At 41.9% G+C, this 16233-nt stretch overlaps 1 protein-coding gene across 3 annotated transcripts in view; it reads right to left on the bottom strand.

Annotated features, from left to right (window-relative positions):
- Positions 1–4110: 4110 nt before the first annotated feature.
- LOC144770909 (uncharacterized) overlaps positions 4111–16233 on the bottom strand; it is a 169691-nt gene continuing 157568 nt past the window's right edge. The window contains exons 10-11 of one of the 3 annotated variants that reach the window (XM_078655707.1): positions 12906–13674; positions 4885–5963 (exon numbers count right to left, since the gene is read on the bottom strand). In XM_078655707.1, the coding sequence (XP_078511833.1) occupies positions 12911–13674 (764 nt within the window). In that variant the 3' untranslated portion in view covers positions 4885–5963; positions 12906–12910. Of the gene's footprint in view, positions 5964–12772; positions 13675–16233 lie in introns of those variants that run through there. The other 2 variants (XM_078655708.1, XM_078655706.1) reach the window with 2 other exon arrangements.

Below are 16233 nucleotides of genomic sequence, written 5' to 3'. Positions count from 1 at the left end.
AATTATATGCATATTTACAGTGCCTTAACATGTATTTTTGTTCAGATTACTGTTGAAAAATGGATGCGTGAAATCTGTAAGTGAAAAAAATATATCTCTTGATTGGCACTGTAGTGCAACATAAAGTTGTCATCAAAATGAAAGGATTTAATGAAGTTATTTACATATGGAATGTATGTCTTTTGCATAAGTAATGAGTGCCCTTTGCGCAGCACTGTATTAATTGTAAAGTATGTAGAATGATTTACCTTCTTTTGTGATGATTCTAGCATTTTTTCAGGTTATTCAAGTCATACTTAAACAAGCATTTGCAATGCAATAGGTCTCGCATTTGCGAGATTTTGAGCTATTGGTATTGTAAATGACAACGTTTTTTATTTATGTGTTTAAAAAACCTGCAATGATAAAAGGCATTGTCATTTACAATACCAATAGGTCAAATTTTGAAAATGCGAGACCTATTGCATTGCAAATGATTGTTTTATTTAATATCCAGAACAAAGCAAGCCTATGCGCGCTGGTCAAGGTTAGTTTAGTTCTGGGTTCTGATTAGCAAACCTTCAGTTTTGTGTGTTATGTTATGCAGTTTTGTATAGGACGCCTGGATACCTCATAGAGGTATCCAGGCGCTTTGCAGGAGGGTAGGTGGGAGCGTCTTCCCCTTTAGCCCTGGAAACATCCCTCCTTCAACATGTGCTCTTACAACGCCCAGCAGGGACAGAAACATCGTACATAACTTCAAAGTCAAGACAAAGCTGAACACAGCCTAAAACCTACCACAAAAGTTCGTCATTAGCACCGCGTATTTCATTTCCAAGCAGCCCTCTGAACTGAAAGCATAGCTGTTAATTAGTGCCAACAACCTTAACGTGTCAAAGGGTTGGACACTATTTGCGAAAGAGGTCAAGAAGATCAGGCGAAGAGTTTTAGGTTAAAAAAGCATAGCTGAATGAAAAGGGCCCGCAATGTTTGTTTACTCGCGCAGAGGCTTGTGCTGAAAGCAGAAATGTTTAAAATGTTTTAATGGTGAAGGTACACACAGGTTGCACCCCTTAGAAGAGTCTCTAGTTTGTACCAATGGGTTGCTCGGTTTCCCTTCTCCCCCATATTTCGATAAAGCTCTTTAAAAATCCCTCGTTATTTAAGGGATACCTCTGCAGAGAAAATAGTTGATTTCTGGCTTTGTTCTTCATTTTTTGCACAAACTGCGTGTTTCTAAAGGTGACCATCTGGATAAACAGTATTAAAAAAAAATGCCCTGTCTCACTGCAGTGCAGTAGTGACTGCATCGCCAGAGGCGCAGTATTGGCAGTGAGAGTGACAGGGATGTAGAGAAAATGTCACCCCCGTTAATTATCACACAATGCAGACAGTAGGCCCTTCTTACTTGAGACCAAACAGCGAGCATTTCTGTATTCCCCAACATTTTTATTTGTTTTTATCAATGTCACAGTTTATTTTTCTGTTGGTGTCATCCAGAAGCAAAACTTATTAAATGTAAAAATAATGAAAAATCAAGAAGCATCCCACCGATAAGAATGATATGTAATGAGACCTCCAGACTGCCTAAGGCAATACCTGTACTTCCCCGCTTTGCTAAATTTGAGATATCGTGGTTACATTTGTCAGCCTCCCTGCACGTCACTTCCCTTATGTACCAAAATAGGGATATTTAGAAACAGGCCGACTACAGTATAATACTCTGTATAAAATATTGAAAATGCAGAATCTCTCTCTAGTATTAAGTTGGGTTCAAAGTGAAAACACACCATCTTTTAAGTCGTATCTGGATGAGCAGAGTGTAGTTTACTCTACTACAAAATGACATAATGAAAATAATTTTCAGTTTTTTTGTAATGGTAGCAATTAGCCCCGCACAAAAATAATGTTAAGTTGTTTGGATTATATGTGAGCAAACTGGTCACATGAAAAGTCCATGTATGCACAATGAGAGGAGGAAATGCAAGTGGGCGAAAGACCCACCCTGGCAGCAGCAGCTATAGATTATATTTGTTGGTTGAGGAAAAAGCGTGGTGAAGCTATAGGATTGCCTCGGTGTTTCGTGGCAGGAAAAGTACTTCTGCTCCAGCCTGTCATAACTCAGAAATGTCAGGTGTGCAAACAGAGATTTTTTTGGGAAGTATTTCTAAATAACCAACCAATTGGCTCATAAAAAGAGACACTTTGTTAACTATAAAATATTTTTTTTGCCCATGTTGCCTACTGTTATGTACAAGTTGTATATTTAGGGCTTGTGCCCCGAATTACATATATTTGCCTGGCTGTCTAATGATGTGCAATTTCGGCACAAAACGCAAGAAACTGTCAATCAGCAGAAAAGCAAGCGAGACAGATATGCACAGACACAAGCGTCGCTCGAGAATGCAGCACGTTACCCACCTGTTTTTTCACAGCCTTTATGAATCTGCGCCAAAGAAATTGCGGAAAATAAACTGCTGATAATAACATCAGAAAAAAGTATACGTTAAAATGAGAGAGAAATAGAATGTGAATATTAAAAACAGAACGGAAAAAGAGGGAAAGAAAAAATGAAAGCGAAAATGAAGGGGCAGGCAAATGAAAACCGCTCTTTTCAAGCACTCGTGCTTGTGCTGGCATCCACGAGAGCGAGCAGCGACGCGCAAACGATCTGTTTTCAATTAGCATGCGCACCGCTGCTCGCTCCTGCAAGGTGGATGCCAGCACAGGACCGATCGCTAAAGGCCCTCTCCTATAGCAGAGCATGGTGGCTGCTTAGGCGAGACCTAAATAGCAGATCTGAAATGTATTTGTACCATTTACATACTGATCTGTGAAGCTCATGCATTGAGAGGGAATAACAAAACTGTGTTCCTCCAAATGCATAGTGTTTTCGGCAAAACAATGTCAGAACTAGCCGTTATCATACATGAGATGGGGTCAACTTTGCAGCTATTCTTTGACTTTAGGACACAAAAACAAGGTAGATTTTGCATTCATTTTAAAACAGGCTGACCAGGTTTCAAAGCATGTTACCTAACGCATGTCATAGGTGGCCAGTCTCAATATATGGGCGACTATTTCAAGGATGTCTCTGGCAACGAGGACTCCTTCAGTCAAATTTGACCATTTATGAAACCTTGAGATTCCAAATTTCAAATCTAGAAGGCCTACTCAGCCTTTTATCTGTCTGAGGTTAAGCAAAACTTTTGATTTTGATTATGCATTGATAGATGCCACTAAGAAATATGACACAGTCTTCAGTATTCAGTCAACAGTTTGCTGTGTTCTGTGATTGTAGCCAAGGATCACTTCTTGGGCTTAAAGGACCAAATTACTTGCACAAAGAGGGGTTTTGCTAATATTTCTCCCATTACGTGGGCATAACAGTTTTGTTCTACTCACAATAAAGCGTCACTCGAAGTGTCACACATGAACACACAGAAAACATAAAAATGGCACAAATAAACTGAAAACTTTGTAGCTGTGTGCTCATGGATTCCTCTCGTCTCAATCTCTGTGGGCAGAGCTTGCACATTGTCTTTGAGCTGGTTCCTCCGAAGCCCTTTTACCAGAGAACAAGGCCCTTGTATGGCCTTCTATTGAAAAGGAACTGCACCTTCTTTTCACTTATTTAAGAAGATGTTTTCAGTGGTATTTGCACTCATATGTTTCGCTGCACTTGGACTGAACTCGGGTTCTTGACGCACATAGCTTTAGCTGCAGCACACAGAGATCTTACACTGCGGTACACAGAGGAAACAAATTAGAGGGAACACTGGTGGTGAGCAAACAAAAAACCAGGGCATTCCATGGGAACCCCACATTGTTTCAGGAGCCAGTGAGTACAGAATTGCTGTCCCCCAGAACCTCAGGAGGGTGACTGGGTGGGACAATGTATTCTGTTAATCAGGAAGACGGGCAACTGAATGAAGAACAGACTTATGAGTCCATCAGTATCTTACACCTCGCAACGACCCTTCCAATTACAATTTTAGCAATAGTGAGGACTTGACAACCAATTCTCGCAGACCATAGGTGTTAGGGTTTGTGATGTGAGATCAGTGTGTTGTACCTTAAATTGAAACATTTGTGATTCTTCTAAAAGTAGTTTTAACAAATAAATGCAAATGAACTGACCTTTGTTTTAATGGAATAGCAAAAGATATCAAAAGAATTATACAAATAGAATTCTTAAAAATGTTTTATCTGTGCTTCTCCGTTTTCACTTCATTTTCCAGCCGGTTGTGAAACAGCTTTATTGTTTATATGAAAATAATGAAATGGAGTCAGTTCACCTATTATCATAATTTAATATGAAATATAGGCTACACAATACCTCTTGTCCATTCCAGTAAGAGGCCATGAAACATCCAACCAGAAAGGTCAACAAGTCTGTCTTTCAGAAAACTACACTAAATAAGGTCAACATAGTTTTTACAAAATAGCATGTTACATTAGGTTCTGCATATGCATATTTATAAACATTTTATACCTAAAATTAGAACCTGTGAACAGATCACAGATTCAGAAATGACATGCGACTGACTTGCCTCTACTCTAGTCCATCTGCCTTTTAAAGACCGAACCTTGGAAGAATAGTCAACCACATGCTGCCTATGCCAAGATTGCCTCTGAATGTTGGCATGGCAGGGGTTAGTCACACATTAGATAAGGATCTATGAAAGGCTAAAAAGTTTGGGAATAGTCAGCCAACGCCAGGATCACCTCTAACATGTAGAGCAGAGTCAGCTTTGCTTCTGAAATGCTTGCATAGCTGGGATAAACTCTTTCTCATATCAGGCACCCAAAAATGTCTCTCTCCAGCCTTACTGCACTTCAAAACGAAGCATGTAATAATTGTGAGTAATAGCCTTGACCTGTAATAAAAATATGAATCCCCTAAATGGAAATGTTACGTTTACTTAAATAAAAAGACAAGTTTAGCTAGAGACAGAATGGGTCTAGTAGCTTCATCAACTTTTACAACGTGGATTTGCTAGACATTTGATTACTTTTCAAGTCTTGAATGAATTAAATTAGAAAATATGACTCATTTGATGCTGTTTTTCAAATGCCACCTTTAGACTGGCTAAGCAGATTTACGGACTTTCATAGCACTTAAGTGGTCCGGGTGGTGGTTCAAGAAGCAATTACTATTTCAGAAGGTAAACAGTGGCAGCACTCTTGTACCAACAGAAATCGTAAGTGAAGACAGACGGTCGAGGCACATAAGAAAGTGAAAAAGGAGAGGGTTTCTTTAATTTCAATAAAAGGCCTGCCATGGATTCAGTCCTGCTTGTGTCTTGTGTGTATCTCCATATGTTTAACAAGAGTCTCTTTTTGACCGAAACATTTCAAGCATGTGGCGCACTGATAAGGTCGTTCTCCCGTATGGGTTCTATGATGTCTACGAAGACTGTCCCTCCAAGTAAAAGTTCGGTTGCATATGGCACACTGAAAAGGTTTCTCTCCAGAATGCGTTCTCTCATGTCCCATAAGACGATGCCTTTGCGAAAAGCTTTTATCACAGACAGAGCAGTGATATGGTTTCTCACCAGAATGTGTCCTTTCATGATAAATGAGATGTCCCTTCGATCTGAAGCATTTCTTACATTCTTTACACTGATAATTACACTTTGGAGATACATTATGTCCAAAGGTTTTCTCGGCGTTTGGTTCACCTGTTAAACCATGTGTATTCAATAAATCAACCCTAGGCTTATTGTCGCCAACGTATTTCATTTCTTTGCAGACTCCTTGGTAGGAACTAGAATGCGTGTTGTTCCCAAAGTCACTCTCAAATTTACTAACTTTCAGGCCTCTTAAGCTCCAGCTGCTTGCAGAACACTTGCCACTCCTGGAGCCGGGAGCTGTTTTGGAGATTACGATCACTTTCTTAATTTCTGGTGAATCTTTACACGGGAGGCTTGTTTCATCATATGCTACAGATTCTTCGTTCGCCAGTGTTCTAGCTTCTTCACCTGTTGCATTAAAATGGGAGTCAAGGCATTAGGTTTTAAATGAGATTTTTTTTTAAAAAGCCCAACATTAGCATGTTGTGAGGTTCTAATCTAAGCAGCAGTAATTCGGAACCAAGCTCAATACCATATTCTGCCATTTGATAACACATATAATTGCACACAATAGCATAAACAAGTCGCTAATTAATTCAATAACATTAAGGACCTTATTTAGATCTTGGTGGACAAGTAACTTCCGCATAACGGTGACGGCTACCCCGTCTGCTAAAATATAAATCCCATTATATCCTATGGGATTTATATATCGGCGGAAAGTACATCCATCACCGTTGTGATGGAGTAACCCGTCCCGTCAAGATCCAAATCAGGCCCTAAGTATAGTGTGAAATGCTTGAGGCACTCCCTCTTTTTTCTCATCTCTGTTTAATTAACCATATGTTCATGGGTTCATTGGTTCTTATGAATCCTAGTTCCTGATATGGTAGCCCAAGAAATCCTGCTCAACTTACTGTGTGACTGGGCTGGTGGTAGACGTAGTCTTGGAATGGATCCAGACCTTTTAGTATAATAATTCAACAAATATGTATGGGTTCCAACTTCTCAGTTACTGCAAAGCTCCACAACTTTGCATTGTCACTGACCCCTTTGGTGGGCATGTGAAGGGAAGTTAACTGGCAAGGTAAATGAACTATTGCATCCATGCCAGCTACAGCTGCAAATCTATGCGGCTGATATTCGATCCCTCCTGTGGCTGGGGAATGGCTCAGGCTCCCATGGCAGTGCAGAACAATGTATCAAACAGCAATTGCTTTGGATGAACTGAGCTCTCTTTTCCTGAATAGACTACAAGCGCATGTTCTTACTCTAGCACTCCCTGTTAACTTGCCTAATTCGCCATGTGAGACTCACACTCAAAAAAACAAACTCAAGTAAAAATGTGTGATTTAGATGCAGACTTTGTTTTGTAGGTAGGTAAGATGACTTCATGCCATCTTACCAACCTACAAAACAAGCTATTTCAATCTCCACACTACAAGCTATTTCAATTTCCACACTACAAGCTATTTCAATCTCCACACTAAAACCTACCAGAAACCTCAAACACAACCTTTCTTGTAAGATCATACAGCCCGAATGTGATTGGGCTAATTAAGGGTCAAACTAATCAAAAACAAAGGCACAGTCTAGAGAACAATCTCAAGACTGCATTATTTTAGCAAAAAAATGCACTATCTCCGAGAAAGACCTTCTTACTACTTTTCAGACAAGTCTTCTGATTGCCACACATGTCAGCGGCACTCCGCACCAAAAAGGTACCCTTCACCTTTAGCTAAAAGGCTAACCCGAACGAGAGCAAACATGGTCTAAAAAGCTATGGTCCCAAAAGAAAGGCAATAAGACAATTCAAATCATAGACCTGTGTCTAGTCAATCCTCTGATCTGAGAGCGAATAATCCAGAATAAACACATGGTGTACCAGGATATGGCATAAAAAGTTAGGATTTGGAAGGGGTTAAATATATGGACAGTCCTACATAAAGTCAACAGACTATTAGAGAATGGTTACTTGTTGAATTAGTCATTGAATTAGTTCTCACGGGGGCTGCGCTGTTCTGGTGAAGCGGCCTCATGCATTCAGTGAGAGTCACCCTCTGGTGTTGGGCCGTACCCATATCCAGAGGGTATACGTAAGCTCATGTGGAAAGAAGCAGTAATATTTTTTTGCTCAGGGAGAAAGCACCTTAGGTTTCAATGTGCCCTTGTTCTAATTACACACAAGGCTTCATCAATCGGATTCACTGAGAAACCACACACCCGAAAAAGTCACCTCAAGGTGAAGGTGAGAACATATATCCTTCCTCGCATTATGTCTCGGTAAGGACAGAAGACGATGATGCTAAAGCCAGACAGACAGAGATAAAGATCCATTACAGAGCCCCCACAGGCAGTCCTACATTGGCTCAGCGTTTTAAGACTCTGCTGTATTTTATAAATCATGCAAACGAAATAAGTGTAACATTATTCTGGCTACTTTAAAAGCTAAATGTGCCAATCAGTAACCTGAAATTTTACTGACAAAGCAATTTAACCAACTAGAACAATTGTTCTTAACCTTTTGACTTCTGTGCACCCCCACACTCAATAACTATTGAAAGGTGGCTACCTCTGCCTAAGCAACGTCTACGATTTAAAACTCAAACCAATGCACACAAAATGCATAAACAAGCAAACATCAAACAAATACACGAATTACGGACCCTTGAATTTAATTCACAAACAAAAAATATGCAAGAATCTGAATTTTGTGGGTTAGGTTAAAGCTTTTCAAAATCAAATTTTATTTCTAAAAAAAACAAAGCAATGTTCTAGGCTCTAGCATATTGCTTTGTCTTTACTCCTAATGCATGCTTTCTTTAAGTTGGCATTCACCTGAGGCCACCAATCATCCATACTAGATTCAGTTTACAGTGCCTGTGCGGTTTCCACGAATAAGATAGGGCAGGATTTATTTTTTAAACTCTGATTTCAAATTCCTGCACATTTAAAGAGTGTTTATTATCTTATATTCTGCATTCTGTTTGCCTATATGCCTTACTAATCTGCTAATATTTATTTTTCAAAGCATCATGCACCCCCTGGGCAGGCGTCATGGAACCCCAGGTTAAGAACCCCATGCCTCATAGAAGAATGCGCAACACCAGTCAAAGTAAGAAATGTGCTTAGGGCGGCTTCGTAAACCTCATTCAAAGTCATGCCAGTGAGGGAGACTTCTACTCCAGTAAACACCACCTCTGCAAAGGAGAACAGGTCTAGAGGCAATAAATATCAAGCTGAAATGGCAGGATATGGTTACAAATTACAATGAGCAGAGTAAATCTAGAATGAAAGTTGTAGGTGAGTCAGACAGCAGATATTAAACTGGATCTACTTGTTAAATTGGAGGGTATGTTCTAACCTCTGATGTTTATCTTCTAAAGCTGGATACATGAAGTTATAATGTGGAAGAAACAGCGAAATGGTCAAGGTGTTTCACCTACGACACCACCTCAACCAACAAAGATTCCAACACAGCTAAGCTCTCCTCAAAAGTATCACCTACTGAGTGAGTCGCAACCCATCTCTTCTTCCAGCCCGAGTGACAGATAACATCTCATAAATCAAGTTCGATTGAAAAGGTCAGGGAGCACATCATTACCTCAAACAGCATCCTCTCTCCCCAGGACCTAGCCACCTTCCTCCACTCTCTGTGGGATGACATCATCCAAACATCTCTGATAAAAAAACAGATGGGTGGCAATGCGCTGATATTGCTTCTTAACAACATTAACCCCTCTAGCTTCCAGATTTCACTCAGAGCTGGGCAAATCCTGCCATTACTAAACAAGCACAACCTCGCGCAGATAGATGTTCTCACTAACCTATGCCCAATCACCCTCCCCTTTCAAGAGAAAAAAATACAGCCACCCACATACACAAGAAAATTAAGAATAAAAACTTCTTATAGGATTAAAAATCTGGATTGAGTCATACTGCAGCACAGAGACAGGAATCATCTGCACAGGGGGGCAGGGGGTGCAATGATATACTGGCCTCAAAGATCAAACTCTCCGACAACATCACAAGATTGGAAGCCAAGAGATGCAAGAAGGAAACAACCAAACAGCAAGTCTTCTCTTGATAAGCGCTGAGAATTTGAAACAGAAAACCATTACATCCTACAAGCTCCCTCCTCCTCTTCCACAAACAGAAGCACCTCTTTGCACAGCATCTCACCACATCCAAATATCTCCAAAATGGCCACTCTTCTGCCCTCTTGAATCTGCACTGCTTTAGTAGCCCTAGTCTGGCCTCCATCCTGTAAACTGCCTCCTTTTCAAGCCGCCCTCTGTTACTTTCTAACAAGTGTTGAGCTTCATAAATCCCGTACAAGCTCACATTTAGGATCATCGCAGAATAATTAGAATATAATCGGGTGGAAAAGCTATTGTAACATTTATTACATAATCGGCAACAATAACACAGACAACCTCAATGCAGGAATGGTTTAATTATAAAACTATAAAAGGACTGACAATCCAGTCAAAGGCATGAAAAGTACATAGCAAAACACACAAGATGATGGACGGAATGTTGCACAATGGCAAAACATTCTCCCACAGTCACAGATCTGGGTTTAATCCATTGTTATTTTGCTCACCACGCCACCCCACATGGCCATATGTAAATCAGTCTTGACCCTGTGCCTCATACGAACAGTCCAGCCCGAACTGCCAAGCTATGCCTTCCCTGGACCAGACTCAAGCATCCTAGGACCGTTTTCTGGCTAATCAGCTGTCATCAGCCAGGATAGCTTGACTCCAGTGGCGCAGTTTGCACAGGACCCACATCTGGGCATACCCTTTCCACATAGGGCGAACAGCAAAACACACAAGATGATGGACGGAATGTTGCACAATGGTCAATCACAGATCTGGGCTTAATCCATCGTTATTTTGCTCACCACGCCAAACGATGGATTTAGCACAGATCTCTGTACTGGGGTGAATGTATGACATTGTTCTGCATTCTGTCCATCAACTGTTGTTTTTGCATTTGTCACCCCGAGTGGGACAGGTATGCTCAGACGTGAGCCCCGTGCTCTCCATGCCACTGGAATCAAGCTATCCTGGCTGATGAGGGCTGAAAGCCTGAAACCGGTCCTAGGATGCTTGTTTCCAGTCCAGGGAGGACCTGGCTTGGCAGTTCGGGCTGAACTGTTCCCATGGGGCTCAGGGTCAAGACTGATTTGCATATGGCTGGATTCAAACTGGAATGGCATGGTGAGCAAAAAAACGATGGATTTAGGCTCAGATCTCTGTACTGGGGTGAATGTATGACATTGTTCTGCATTCTGTCCATCAACTGTTGTTTTTGCATGAAAAGTACATATTCTTCGGAGTAATTCTGTCTGAGATGTCACATAAACCATTCTGGACTCTGGAACACATGATAAGCTTGTCTTTAATTAAGGCGTTTTTAAAAACGACACAACGGCAGGGAACAATGTTTTTCTCAAAAATAAAATAAAGATTAAAAAATACATTTGCAATTCTTGTTCTGCTCACATAATCATCCTTTACAACGCGGATTTTACTCCGCAATGCTTTCACAACGCATCTGTTACAACGCAAGTCGTAACCACGACTTGCACTGGAGGGCGCTAGAGGATTAAGAATAGTATATTTACTATTCCAACACCTTCCCTAGTGTCCACGGGGACTGGTGTTAGAATAGTAAATTATACTATTCTCAATCCGCGCCCCCAACGCAAGTCGTGGTAACGACTTGCGTTGTAAGGGACGCGTTGTGAAAGAACGCGTTGTAATGTCGTACATCCAATCAGACCATTCCTGGGTCTTCCCGACAACACTTCAAGTGACGCAGGCAGAATCCAATATTTATAAACTCTCTCCTCCAAGATGTTTAAATTCTAAATAGAATTTGGGCCCAGATGTAGGTAAAAAATATTTACCGATTCTTAATTACCGAATTTTACCGATTCAGTAATTAAGAATCAGTAAATATGAAGGGTGGACTTGTAGGTCCATCCAGATGTGTATTTTACCGATTCGGTACAAATCGGTATTTACCGAATCGGTAAATACCGACCGGTAATGCTCCATTCATTCCTATGGGCTTTGAAGCCCATAGGAATGAATGGGGCATTATCGGTCGTTATTTACCGATTCGGTAAATACCGATTTTGACAAGGGTGCAGGGGGTGTCACTTTGACACCCTCTAGCACCCCCAAAAAAGGGTCGGGCCATATGGCAGGCATACCTGCCCTAAGGGCAGGTCTGCCTGTCATATGGCACAGGTGTGCATGCACACATGTGCATGCACGCCTGAATCGGTATTTCACCATCAAATTGAATTTGATGGTAAAATACCGATTTCTTAGGCCTTGTGGGACTCATAAGAGTCCCACCTACATATCAATTTTACCGATTCTGTAAAAATACCGGTCGGTAAATTTACCGACCGGTATATTTACAGAATCGGTAAAATTACCGATCGGTAAATTTACCGAACGGTAAATTTACCGATTCTGCCCCCTACATGTCAAAATCCTTTTACCGGTCGGTAACGGCCGAATTACAGACCGGTAAAACCCTACCTACATCTGGCCCTTAATCTTTAAGGCAGGTATCAATCAACATGAACTAGGGTAACTCTCCGATTACTAAGGTTGTGTAGACAGCAAGATCGAAGTAGGAACAACAATACACTTGAAATGCACTGTAGAAAGTTGAGATCTCGTGTGATCAGGAACATGCCACATCTTTCCTGGAGCTGCCCTGAGACAGAAAACTGGTGCAGACCTCTCAACAGGCAATACAATGTTTCACAGAAAATATACATCAGTATTTTTCCCAGAAGTGGTAATGTTTGGAAGGAATGCAAACACGTGTGCACCTTGACCTGTTAAAGAAGTTTGCAGCTTTGTGCTCTCTCTAATGAAAACATTTCTCAGACATGTATTTTGAGTATCTGAACTCCAGTTAAGTGCTATGGCTTGTGGTACAACAGGTTATCCTTCCACGCCCTAGTGACTAAATAACGTGGGGAAAAATTGGAAAGCCTTCTCCATACCAAATTCTATCTCTTAGCGATACAAATTTTGAAATGAGTTATACTGGCTTATCCTACCATTTTTTTTGACAAATATATACCATCCCACCATGCCTCAATAGAGGTCCTATTTTAAACTTCAAACTAAGTCTAACTCTGCCAAAAATGTTAATGTTTCTAGACTGACATTCCTACAGATGCCTGACAAGTTGAGAAAAGAGCATCAAAAACATAACAAACCTCACACCGGCATTTTGGATATGCCACCAAACAGTGAAAAGTAGCGGGAGCACAGGGCACATGAAAGCAAAGGGATAAAAAAAGATTACTTGTTTTAAAGGGGGAAATTCAATGGCGTGAATTGTTGTTTCTGGACTGTATGTGTCTTCAGGTGTCTGATAACGCCTTCCTTTTGGCTGAAACACTTCATGCATTTAGTGCACTGGTAAGGCCGTTCTCCGGTATGTGTTCGATAATGCTTCAGTAGGCCGTCCTTCCAAGTAAACCTTTTCAGGCAGATTTCACACAGAAAAGGCCTCTCTCCCGAATGCGTCCTCTCGTGTCCGACAAGACGATGCTTTTGAGTAAACCTTTTATCACATACAGAACAATGATAAGGCTTCTCGCCAGAATGTACTCTCTCGTGACAAATAAGACTTCCCTTCTGTCTGAAGCCCTTTCCGCATACTTTACAGTGAAAATTAGGTTTATGGGAAACACCAATTTTTCTTTTATGGGGATCAATAATTCTGATGTGCTGCTTCAAATCGTCATCACTTCCCGCCACTGTATATCGTTCAGAGGTGTCCTCCAACTTTGACTGGCCTTCAAAAATCTGTACGTTCAGTAAACCCCCATCTCGCTCAGAGTGCCCTCCGGATAGCATTTCTTTGGTGGTCCAGTGATCTGAACTAGAATGAGTGTTGTCATCAAAGTCACTTTCGCATGTTTCAGACTTCACTGCTCTGTCGCTCCAGTCTCTTCCTGGCCACACATAGCGTCTAGAGCCCGGAACCTTCTCAGATGTCGGAAACATGTTGACCTTTTCGGATGAAACTTTGTAAGGAAGCTTTTTTTCAGCACCTGCAGCCTCGTGACCTGTTGTATTAAAACAGGAGTCAAGGCATTAACTTTTATATCCAAGAAAAAGTAATCAATGGCACATTTTATCCTATTCCAATCAATAAAAGCAGAAGGAACGCAACTTTGTCCAAAGAATACAATCTGTATGAGAATGTAGAATTATAACCCTTCTGCCATGTTGTAGGCTAGTTATTAAATGCCTTCTGACCTAGTTATAGGCCTGAGTAGCAGTTAAGTGCCTGTTATATAAAGTGGGGCATTCAACAATTCACCCTGACCAAGGCAGAAGGGCTATAATACTATTATAAGCTTCAAACCACTTAGGGAATAAAGGATAAAGGAAAATAGGAACACAATGCCACACTGGGATTTTGGAGCAGAAGGCCTACAACTAATTATGAAATGATGATATTTATTATCACATAGAATGCATTCTATGTAGGAAGCGTTTAACAGACAGAGACCATGGCAGAGGGCTTTATACAGTATTGCCAACAGCTTTACAAAGAACTCTCCAGAAAGCCACTCCCAAAAGTGTTTGTATTATGACACCTTCATTGGCCCTGGGCCTTCAAACTAGCTACTGAGACAGCCGCTAGCCCAGGCATCTCCAGCAGCAGGGACACAGGAAGCACGCCACCACGCCTGGCCACTGCAATTGTTTTTGAAGATATTGCCCTAGTTCTGTGTATTTTTCAGTCTCTGATATTTAATAAAATTTCATTTAGCTTTTCATAGCACCCTTGAATCTTCTCACCCTCTTATTTTCGCTTCTTAATTTCATTAAAAGAACTGTCAATGAGCAAACCTCCTGGCCAAATCCAGATTCGTTTCTTCTGTCTGCCTTCCAATGTTCTTCCATTATTCTGGATGCCAAAGTCATACTTAGGAGGACATCAGGGGAGGCGCAAGGTGACACCGATTGCCTGAAGGGCAGTGAGCAGAGCGAAGCAGAGAGAAACCCATGCTAAACTCATTTAAAGTGTAATGGGACCAGCAAACAATGTGGATGGGACTACTGTGTCCCATTAGGGGCTAGTAAGGAGGCTGGGAGGCCGGCTCTGCAGGCTTCGCCCCCCCTGACACCAGCACAGTGCCATCAGTAAAGGATATGGTGTAAGCAGGTGAGGTTTGCATGGTGGATAGGCCCATACCAGCCCCCCATATACCATGGGGGCTCAAAGGTAACCTAAGGAAGGTACCATACTTGAGGGAGGGACAAGAGGTTCCAAACAGCTGGCATCAGCGAAGTTTCACTGTTGTCACGAGCAGGTAAAGATTATGAAAGGAAAAAGGCGCAAGGTATTCTTTCTAGAAACTTGAAACATTAATGAACAGTAAAATAAAATGTTTCAGATGAGTTGCCCTGTTCAAAAAACATTGAAATCTCCTGAAATAATCCCTGTGAAAGACGCCTTTCTGTAACTATTAGTGTTGAAGGTTCTGGGCAGCTTTCCCAAGCGCCCTTTGCTTGGCAGGCACTGCTCCTTGGTTTGCATCCTTTCCTTCTGTACTAATCTTTCTTTTGTTTGCTACAGAAGAGGTGAAAGAAGGAGTCCTCACACCATGCTTCTCTGGAAGTGAGAACATATTAGTAACAAGCTTAGCAAGCTCGGTAGAGAAGGGAACACTACCACAGTTTACTTTCTATACCAGACGTCTGCCTAGTCAATGTGGCCATGCTGTTAGCATAGAAAATTAACAAGGCAACTCCAGTCTTCAGTCGGGCTGAAATGGGCGCTATGCCAATAGATAACCTAATTATGGCTCCATAATTCATCAATAGCAGCAGCATGCAACCCAACATCTCCAAGTCACTCTACGGACCTCTGGATAGTAATTAAATATGTGCCACACGAGGAACCAGCGAGGTGTGAGAAGAGAGAGACACAGGAAGACAGGTACAATAAAAGGTTAGTTGTACATTGAGAAATAACTTTACTCAAACAGACCCTTGTTAGAAGGGGCGATCTCAGAGGGCCAGGTTATGCTCACCCGGTCACCCCAAGACCCACCTCTCCCACAGAACTTGCCGAGTCTTGATTGTGAGGTCCTCACCGGGGGGGGCTTCGGGTCTAGGATCGTACACACTGAGCTCACACCACACTACGAACAGACACCACACCGTTGGATTCTCGTAACAAGTTCTTTATATATAAGCAAATAACGAAGGAAGCACTCTTATATACACAGTGGTCAAAGGACCACAAAGTCTTGGAGGATTCGGGAAGGGGGAAGCGGGAGTGTCTTTTAGTCTCTGGGTCAGTACGAGGCGTACCCTACGCACAGCTCTCAATCCTCGAGCCGGGGGGATACGGGATGATGGTCGTACTAGCTGCCTCACCTCCGTCGAGTCGACTCGGTCGTGATGGTGGTCTCGATGGTCCAGCCGGACCAGAGTACTCCTCGAGCCGCGACGAGGTCAGCAGGGGCTCGATCTGGAGGGGTTCGTGAGAGCCGCGACAGCGTCAGCAGGGCTCGGATGGTCTTAGAGGTCGAGCCGCGACGGCGTCAGCAGGGCTCAGATGGTTGCAAGTTCAGCTTGAGCCGCGACAGCGTCAGCAGGGCTCGGAT

This window comes from Lissotriton helveticus, chromosome 7 (assembly GCF_964261635.1).
Source record: "Lissotriton helveticus chromosome 7, aLisHel1.1, whole genome shotgun sequence".
Lineage (NCBI taxonomy): Eukaryota > Metazoa > Chordata > Amphibia > Caudata > Salamandridae > Lissotriton > Lissotriton helveticus.
Note: the sequence above shows the minus strand (reverse complement) of the source record. Positions and strands in the feature narration are given on the sequence as shown.